Raw genomic sequence first — 9,620 nt, 5'->3', positions numbered from 1 at the left:
AAATGCGATTTAAAATACGATTCACGTTTTTTGTATGAAGAAAAAACGGTTTTCAAAACTGCTCTTAAACCGCTTACATTTTGCCAAAAATTTAACTTGAGTCATGATATTGGTGTCCATAGCTTTCCAACGGTATATCGCAAGCCCCATTTGGACACATTTTAGCTGAAGTTCAGCCTAGTACTCGGGGAAGTTCAGACGCGTTACTCGGGCAGTTCATGTTGTGATCAGAATATTATTCTGATCCCGTGATCAGAATAGTGTTTACACACACACACACACACACACACACATCCCAAAATGTAAGCGGGAAGGGATTCCACAGTGGACAATTTGAAAGGGGACAAGTAATACATCTTATCCCGACGAAAAGTGGTCTTCGCCTGCAAAACCTTCTGGCCGTGACGCCATGGTGGGCTCGGCGATGACATCCGTCCTGCCGTCCTGGCGGTCTTGGTCTTGTTGCACGGGAATGGAAATCTTTGGGTGATTCCTCGGGACTCCGTGCCCGCGCTTGCCTCCTTAGCACCAAAGAGGAAACCTGCTGCTCTGCGCCCGCTGGCGCTCTCCTAGCCTTGGTCGCCATGGAAACCTGCATAGAAATCTTCGCTCCTCAGGAGCCAGCCTGGGGAGGCCGCTCCCTCCGGAGGTCTTGATGTCACCCGCCTCGCGAGGCTTGACCCCTCCAAGGGTCTTGTCTTGGAGGTGTTGTAGATGGGCTGTATTAGGCCGTCGCTGAAGCCACTCCCTAGAACGCAGGCAGGCAAGTCTGGGTATCCTGATTCACAGAACGCCGACAAATGGGAAGGGAAAGGAGCACACCACGGCGGATGGCCGGAAAAAGACCGGCGGCCGTTGCGGCGGCGTCGGCGCCATACCGTACGAATCGAGGGGAGCGAAGGAAGCCAGCGTTTTCTATTATCAAAAATAAATAAATTAGTAGTACTTTTCTACAGAAAGGACCAATGGTTGAGTATACCATACTGCAGGGTGTTTCTTGCAATACCGAAACGTTTTCTTTCTTGTCCACTTAAAAAGGGACTGCGGGTTGAATTTCGAAAAACAACAGGGGCTATCCTGCTAAGCGCAGTTTAGCTTAGTGCTAAACAATGAACAATAGATCTGAGTCGCGCCACCGCACCTTTCTGCCTCGACGCCGGTGACTCTCACGTACTGGCGGCGCCGTGACGCTGGAAAGTTTAGCGAACTCCACACATCCAAACAGACGTTGATCCATCGACCCGAACCAAGTACCAACACCGAGAGCTCGGCGAGATGATGTCACCGAAGCCCTCTGCATCCGCCGCCGCCGAAGGCTGCAGGATTGCCTCAACCCCTCGCTCCGCGCTGACGGCGAGGTGAGTTTTTGGCTTCATCCCTAACCCCATTTTCTCAATCTGCTCAAACCTGATTCGGCAAAACACGAGATCTCGCAGCTGGATTTGCGTTTATGCGTAGCTCTATTTTAATAGCTTAACCAGGTTCGCGAGGCGATATTTGGTTGGAAGAGGCTATCATTGGTTAATTTGCGATGGATTTTGTTCCCCGTTTGTTTTGCTAGCTTCAGTATGCGCTATTCATTATGTATCTCCTAGGTTATGGGATAGTAGGGAGTTTACTAGATCCAGCTTCTGCCTACGCGTGCTACCTCTCGCGTGCTCGGGATTAGGATTTGGAATTGGACTATTTTTCTGCAGCCGACCGTGTAGGCTGCTATGGATCCTGTAGAGAGTCGAGGCAAATCGAACAATCTGACCAGTAGATACACTTACCATATGCTTTTAGTTGCTGTGGTATACAAAAATATGGTGGTTTGTATATATGCTCACCTTCCCTATTTACTGATTGCTTCTGCTTTCTTCATCAGATTTATATGTACTGTTGCTTTTGGTGCTTGGATTAGTTGCTATGAGAATAGATGGAGTTCACACATCATCATGGCAAAATTTTGAAATCTTCAGTTAGAATTTGATTGACCAAATAATCATGATTGGTTGTTCTTGTGCAGGTCAACACCATTGCAAGTAATTAATATTTTGGGAAACTTCGTTAGAATTTGGTCTGTGTATTCGTTGTATAGCCACTTGTCCAGTACTGGGGATTCAATAGTTGGCTTTATCTTCAGTTGCCTTGTACCAGCTTCTGTCATCTTCTTAATCTTACAGAAGCCTTGGAAAGGTCGGCCTTTGCCCAACTCACAGGTTTGTGTACATATTCTTTTATTCGAGATTATGTCATATGAGAACATATCTACAATTACAACCCATGTATGTGTTACTGGATTCCCGAATAATATGAGTATTGGATGGTAAAGAGATGGACACGGTGGCGAGTGGTCAACCTCTACCTCTAGGGTGGCCCGATCTTCATTAATTGGAGGAGGAGGATGGATGAACACGAAGAACATGAAGGATAAACACGACAAATAAGAGGATAACTAGCATAGCCTCCTTGGCATAACACCCAACAAACAACACACACAAATATGCAAGAGATTGGAAGGGTGATACTAGGCAAAATGTAGGGGTGGGCCTGATCTTCACAAATTGGAGACGTATGTGAGGAAAGCACAAGCAAACAAGAGAAAAACACGCTACAAGGAAAAGATTCACACCTAGACTACCTTCTCTTAACCAAAAGTCAACATAGGAGGTACATCTTGATCCAAACACCACAAACAAAATGGGTAACCAAAAGACAGTTCATCTCAATGAGGTCTTGTATTCCTAGAATAATCTTCTCCACAGTGAAGGTCTTGAAGTCCAATGGAGTCTTCTCCACAAGAGGGAGGCCTTGAACTCACTTGGGAGGACCCCCTTGGGGAGATAGATGAGCGAAGCTCTTTAGGTTTGTGTTCTAAACTTTGCTAATCCTAGAGTGTAGGTGGGATGGAGTATTTAAATGGTGCGAAAAAGGGAAAGATACATGGGCCTAGGCCGACCATTTCACGCAGGCAAGCCCAGAGGCCCAGTGGTGGTGGTGGTGGCGGGGTAGTCCCATGGTATCCAGAAGCAGTGCCGTTTGCTAGGGATTTGGGGTTACTTCTTCTCCTTTGACTCCTCGCTCCATGATTAATGCCATCACACCTAGGATTCCAGATTGAGGTAGTAGCCATGTCTCATACAAATGCATAGGGAGCTCAAAGAGGAGAGAAGTCGTCTCAGTTTGTATGTTGTGTGTCCACTTGGACTGGAGGAAGATCGCCATTACCATGAAAGGGGGCAAGGTCGGTGATGTTGAATGTATTTCTCATCGAGTATTTCTCCAAAGGTAGGTCGATTATATGCGTTGTTTTGATATGTTGGAGGACCTCCAAGGGACCATTGACACGAGAAAGTAGCTTGGCCTTGCTTTCTTACGAGAAACAATCCTTGTGAGGATGCACCCAAACGTCGTTGGAGGCTGGACAAGGCAAGACCTTTCGTCGTTGCGGTCTGTAGTTGGTAGCACCTCCTCACCTGCTCGTTTGGTGAGGACTTGGTGAGGACAATGGTGTGTGTGTGTGCGTGTGTCCCTCCTTCTGGGAGGTTGTACATGTACTGCTGTTCTCTTCTTGTTCAATGAAATGAAACGCAAACTCTTTTCCGTTTTCTCGAAAAGGATGCACCCAAACAAGGTCGTTTGAGTGGAAAATCATCGGCTTCTTGTTGGTGTTGATCTTGTCGGCGTGGTGTTGGACTTGGCGCTCAATGGTGAGCCTTGTTTCCTCGTGTACCGTCTTCATGAACATGGCACGTGTACGTCCATGTTAGTTCGTATTGTGGAGGTAGTGGAAGAATGTCCAACCACGGTTGAGGGTCATAGACAACTTTGAACGGGGACTTGGGGGTTGTCGAGTTTTGAGCACGGTTATAGGTCAAGTCTGCACTAGATAAGCTTTCTTCCCCATTAGCGCAAATTCTTCTTGATTAGCAGTCTAAGGAGAGTGGACAAAGTTTGATCGACCACCTCTGTTTGGTTGTCCGTCTGTGAATGGTAGGTGAAAGTGAAGAGGACCTTGATGCTGAGCTTGACACATAATGTCTTCCAAAAGTAGCTAAGGAACTTGACGTCGCGGTCGTTGACAATGGACTTGAACCCTAGGCAATCAAAAAATTCCCCCTTGTCTAGTAGCTCCTTGCGTTGATGTTGTATCTCCTTTGTTTCGTCATGTTTGAGGCAGTATAGAGGATCGTTCAGACGCGGAGCATCGGGAATGAAGTCAACCCGTCGCCCGATGGTGTCTCCGATGGGAAAACACCTGTGAATTCCTGCAAAACATGTGACATGGAACTAGGAAGAGCATGTGAGGTGTTAGATAATGTGACTTCATCCTTGTATGCAAGAACATAGTGAAGCATCGATGAGTTCCCACTCACTTTCCTCAAATCGAATTTTGTGGCTAAGAGAAACATGTCCACAGTAGCACTCAACATGGAGACACCCATATTGGGCTTGTGGTGGTCACTCTCATGTGGGTGGCTTGCTTTCTTACTTGACTCTCCAATATCCCTGGACAACCTTGCCTAATATTAAGTGTTGTCGGTAGTGACTTGTTTTGGAGACATGTGGTGGAGGACATATTCCGTGTCCTTCCTTTTGAAGCTATAGTAATTGGTGCTACCATTGTGAGTAACGCCACGGTCAAATTGCCATGGGGTCCCAAGAGAAGGTGGCAAACCGTCAGGGGCACCACATCACACTCCACTTTGTCCTCATATGCATCGATCTTCAAATATACTTCCACGGGGTGCTCAACCTTGATGGTGCCATTGTTGAAGCCATCAGACCTTGTACCGCTGAGGATGACGCATGTTCTTGAGGTGTAACTTGGAGCAAGTTCCTCACTTGCCAAGTTACAACAACTTTCGTAATCAATGATTACTTTTATTGATATCCATTTTTTCCTGCTTTTGTGTGAAAGTGGTTGCATCATTGGTTGAAATCATCATGTTGATGGGTCAAGATCTTTGATACAACAAGAGAGGGGCTTGGATCAATGTCGTGAAACACTCAGTCGTCTTCTTGCTTGTTGGTGTCTAGCAATATTTTGCAAATCTTCTGGTTCTCCTTCACTCGTTGATATTCTCCATTTTCATCGTTCACCATAGTCTGCTTGGTGGGGGCACTCAAACTACCTGTGGCTACGACCTTTGCATGTGAAGCATCCGATGTTGCTTGTTTTGTCAGTAGAGTCCCTTGGAGGATTAGCACTTGGGGGGGGAGGAGGGGTTGGTTGGGCTTATTTTTAGCTTTTGCACTTTGGCTTAGAAGCCAAAAAGTACCTATTTATGGGCTTTTGGCTTTGGCTTATGACATAATAAGCCCAACCAAACACCTTGGTGAGGTACGAAGCTTGTAGGAGCTTGTAGGTGTCGACTTGATGTAGTCGTTGGTGCCTTGGAGCTTGAAGGAACACCACTTGGAGGTGTATGCCCATGGGTATGACACCACACTTGAAGTTTCTTGAGGGTTAGAGGTGAAGTTCCTTAAGGTGGAGAATTTGGAGTATCTGATATCTTCTTGGACTTGTCTCTCCGCCTCCGTTTCTTGGTGGACTAACTCAAGCAAGTTGTTGTATGGTTGGAAGTCCGTGATCCTCCTGATGGGATGATTGAGTCCATCAAGAAAACAAGCCATCATTTGTTCAATGGACTCCTTGACATTGGCAGAGATCATCACAATTTCCATCATTTGACGGTCGTGGACCCTTGCTTGAGCACTTGGAGCTTCTTGAATAGATCACAAGCATGGTGCGTGGGTATGGATCTCGCTTGCATGACTTGCTCCATTGCATCCCAACTGTCAATGGGGAACGCTAATCAACGGTACATCCATTAACACTGCCAAAACTCACTCAAAACAACAAATTGCTCAAAATTAGGTATGGTTATTTTCATTGGCAATTTCAAAATGAGAACTAAAACAAAATTAGGCTAGAAAGGTGAGGGGCTCCAAAATCATGGCAACCTTGCTCATGCCAAATGATATGGAGCAAGCTGTTAGGGTGTCCCGATTGTACGGCTTGCCCGATCTTCACGATTGTAGGTGGTTGATAGTGAACACGAAGAACAAGGGGTAAATGAAGGGAAACACACTCAAGGATAAGGTTCACAACCAAATACCTCTCAATCACAAGGTCATTGCAAGGGAACCTCAAGATCCAACAAGAAAGGAAAGGAAATAATACATGGATAGTTCGTCCCTACATCTTTATGAGAGATGGAGGGCTTGAAGTCTTCCCCAACTTCAAAGAAAGAGCTCTTGATTTCCCATGGGAATCTTCTACAATGGAGGTCTTATCACCCCAATGGAGTCTTCTTCACAAGGGAGGCCTTGGTCTCCTTGAGGAGAGGGTAGATTGGGCAAAGCTCTCAAGTTCTTAGTGTATACTTTCCTAACCCTATATATGAGGAGTACGGATTGTATAGTCTAGGCGTGAAGAGGTAAGTGGGTGGGGAAAGTTGCATGGGCCCATGGGTCGTGGCCTTTCTCACTATGCGTAGGCAGGTCGACAGTTCTGGTTGTTGGACCCATGGATTACGGGGTATCCAGGACCGGACGACCGAGAGGATCCAAGACGGCACCTTGGTGAGCAAGGAGTAAAGACGGTGATGGAAGGGATTCGAGAAGATGGTTTGGGGATTTTTCCCTCCTGGGCGAACCTCCTGGGAGGCCATCCCGGGTACCCCACACGGGATGGGAGAAAGAGTTTCGCCTGGTGGTACAAAGGCGGGCTGGGCCTACAGACGAAGCGTGGAGCGGAAGCGATGAGGCTTGACTTTGGGCGGCCTACCAATGACGTTCTGTCCTTAGGTGGTCATCAAGAGTGTTGCTGGACAACCCACATGAGCACGCCACATGGCGCTAGGGTGTACCTTCGGTGGACGGAGGTGAAGGGAGAGATTATCCCCCTTCTCATCGAACCGCCTTCCTCCCTCGCCCGCGTTGTATAAATAAGGGAGGATCGGGACCGCAGAGAAGTTGATTCTTTCATCTTGTAACAGACACATTGTAGTTCTCTACCATTGCAATACAAAACAAAGCAGGAGTAGGGTATTTCACCAAGAAGGCGGCTCGATGCTGGACGTGTTCAGTCCCTGGCCGAACTCTCAAAGAGTTGTTGCTCACAGCTCATATGTTGGTTCTTAGAAACCGAGTCCCTGGTCGAACTCTCAAAGAGTTATTGCTCACAGCTCATATGTAGGTTCTTAGAAACCGACAGGGGTGGATGTTTGGAAGTTCTCAGGCGGATAGTTTGAAGCTCCGAGATTTCTATGGCTTGCAGCTGGGTGCAGAAGGTCCGGCTGAAGTTCCAAGGCGATAGGTCCGGAAGTTTCAGACTGGCGAGCGTTAGCGTATGGTCTTCCCCTAAAGTTTTGGGGTGGATGGTCTAGAAATTCCGAGGTTCCAGAGGCCTTTTCTTTGTACATTCCAACAACGCCTTGTCCACTTCTTCTTCTCAAGCGCCTTGTTCCATGGTGTGGTTCTTCCTCGATGCTTCTTCGGCGTCATTGCCGTTGTACCTAAGCGCACAGTGTTATGGATTGAGGTAGTAACCTTGTCTTGTTCTAATGCATAGGGAGCTCATAGAGGAGTGAAGTCACTTAGGTTTGGAGGGCGCACACGTGCTTGATTCATAGGTCCACTTGGGCTTGTCGGTGAGTCCATGGGATGCTCCACATCACAAATGGTTGAGGGGTAAGCTCTAGGGTGGCTTCGTCTTCATAGGAGGGAAGAACGCGAAGAACACGGGGATGATCACGAGGAACAAGAGGGTAACTACCGTAGCCTTCCCGACATAACACCCAACCAACAACATGCACAAGTATGCAAGAGATTGGAAGGGGAAACCCAAGGCAACAAACTCTTGCGTCGGTCTTTCCAAACTATATGAAATGAGCATGTTTTCTCACAAACACAAGGGAAAGCAAGAGCATGGCTGGAGTGATACAGGGCAAACCGCAGGGGTGGGGTGACCCAATCTTCACGAATTGGAGGTGGATTTGAGGATGAACACATAGAAAATACGGGGAATCACTAGCAATCAGAATAGGGGAACAAGGGAAAGATACTCAAGCTAGCGTACGCATCTCGCACTTGGATCCAACAACGTCCAAAGTAAAAGAAGTAACAAACAAAGATAGTTCATCCCCAATCCTAAGATATGAAGGTCTTGATATTCCAAGAGGAATCTTCTCCACTTGGTGGTCTTGTGCTCCTCGGAGTCTTCACCTCTCAAGGTGGCCTTGGTTCTCCATGGAGGAGCCTCTCCTCAAGGGTGATCTCACAAAGGGGGTAAGTCAACAAAGCTCTTGTCTATTCTTATCTTTTGCTAACCATAGAGAGGTTGGGATGGGGCATATATACTCTCCCACAAAGGGGTAAGCCGGGAAAGGAGAAATACATGGGCGGTGGACCAAAACCTGCGTACATACAATTGCCCGGAGGCTTTGGCCGCTAGGTCGAGCATGAGTCCATGTGGCGTGGTCGCTGCTCCAGGGCCTGAATGTTCTGGGTGATTGCTCGAAGGCTTCGACTGCTCTGTGAAGGCGTGCAGCCTGGAGGCTCCGGCCGCTTCGACTTAGGGCCGAAGTGTTCGGGGGCGGGGGAGGGGGGGGGAGGTGGTCTCCCGGTGTTCTCGGCTTGGGCATGGAGGCTTTGGGCCATTCTGGTCATAGGCTCAGTCTGACAGAGCCACTTTGCCCTCTTCTTGCGCTTCTTCCTCAACTCCCGTATCTCACGGATAGTGTAGAAGGTCTCCTGGTGTTCTCGGCTACGACCCGGAGGCTCTGGGCCATTCTGGTCGTAGGCTCTGGCTGACTGGCCGAGCCACTTTGCCATCTGTGTGTGCTTCTTCCTCTGCTTCCATGCTTCTCTTGCGGATGGTATAGACTCTCTCTTGTGACAGGACCTCTTCCGTTGCACGTACGTCGTTCGGCTCAAACATAAAGGTGCAAAGGGGACGAGTGTCAAGTAATATCCCATCCTCGACAATAGTGGATAGACGGATTCACTTTGTCTGTATGATGCGCTTGTCTCTTGATGATGGCCACTTTCCATGGCGATGTCGGTAGGATGCCCCAAACCATGGAGATTCCCTCCTATCCGAGGATACTGAGGTACTCCACCTAGAGCGATGGTCTTGTTCTCCATGAGGAGCCATCACCTCGAGGGTGGCTTTGGACATCTTCTCACGCACAAAGGACAAGATTTACCTTTGTATGTGTGATGCGCGTCCCTTGAGGATGAGCACTTGCTATGGTGATGTCCGTAGGATGCCCCACATCATGGATATTCTTCCCCCATCCACGGATATGGAGATACTCAGTTGAGTCTTCACCTATAGAGGTGACCTTGTCCTCCATGAGGAGCCATCACCACGAGGGTGGCCTTGGACATATTCCCTACAAGGTAGAGGTTTTGACCTCCATGGGAGTCTTCTCGTTCCCACAAAGGAAGGGTAAAGGAGTTTAGCTCTCTTCAATCTTTAGTCTATGCTTAGCTAACCCTAGAGAAGAGGTGGGACCGTGGGAGAGGAGTTTATATAGTTCGTCCCATGAAGGGTTAAGTTAGGGGGCAAAAAGGGGAAAGGTATACATGGGCGTTTTGCCTCTCACTACGCATAGGCAGACGGGCCC

General features: G+C 48.0%; 1 protein-coding gene across 2 annotated transcripts in view; it reads left to right on the top strand.

Moving 5' to 3' along the window:
* The first annotated feature begins 1,078 nt into the window (after nt 1-1,078).
* The window catches only part of LOC123044541 (uncharacterized), a 29,909-nt gene continuing 21,367 nt past the window's right edge, over nt 1,079-9,620 (top strand). For both annotated transcript variants that reach the window (XM_044467310.1, XM_044467309.1), the window contains exons 1-2: nt 1,079-1,358; nt 2,009-2,201. In XM_044467310.1, coding sequence (XP_044323245.1) covers nt 1,276-1,358; nt 2,009-2,201 — 276 coding nt within the window. In that variant the 5' untranslated portion in view covers nt 1,079-1,275. The remainder of the gene's footprint in view (nt 1,359-2,008; nt 2,202-9,620) is intronic.

This window comes from Triticum aestivum, chromosome 2B, assembly GCF_018294505.1.
Source record: "Triticum aestivum cultivar Chinese Spring chromosome 2B, IWGSC CS RefSeq v2.1, whole genome shotgun sequence".
Lineage (NCBI taxonomy): Eukaryota > Viridiplantae > Streptophyta > Magnoliopsida > Poales > Poaceae > Triticum > Triticum aestivum.
The sequence above is the reverse complement of the archived record's forward strand: the minus strand, read 5'-3'. Positions and strand labels throughout refer to the sequence as shown.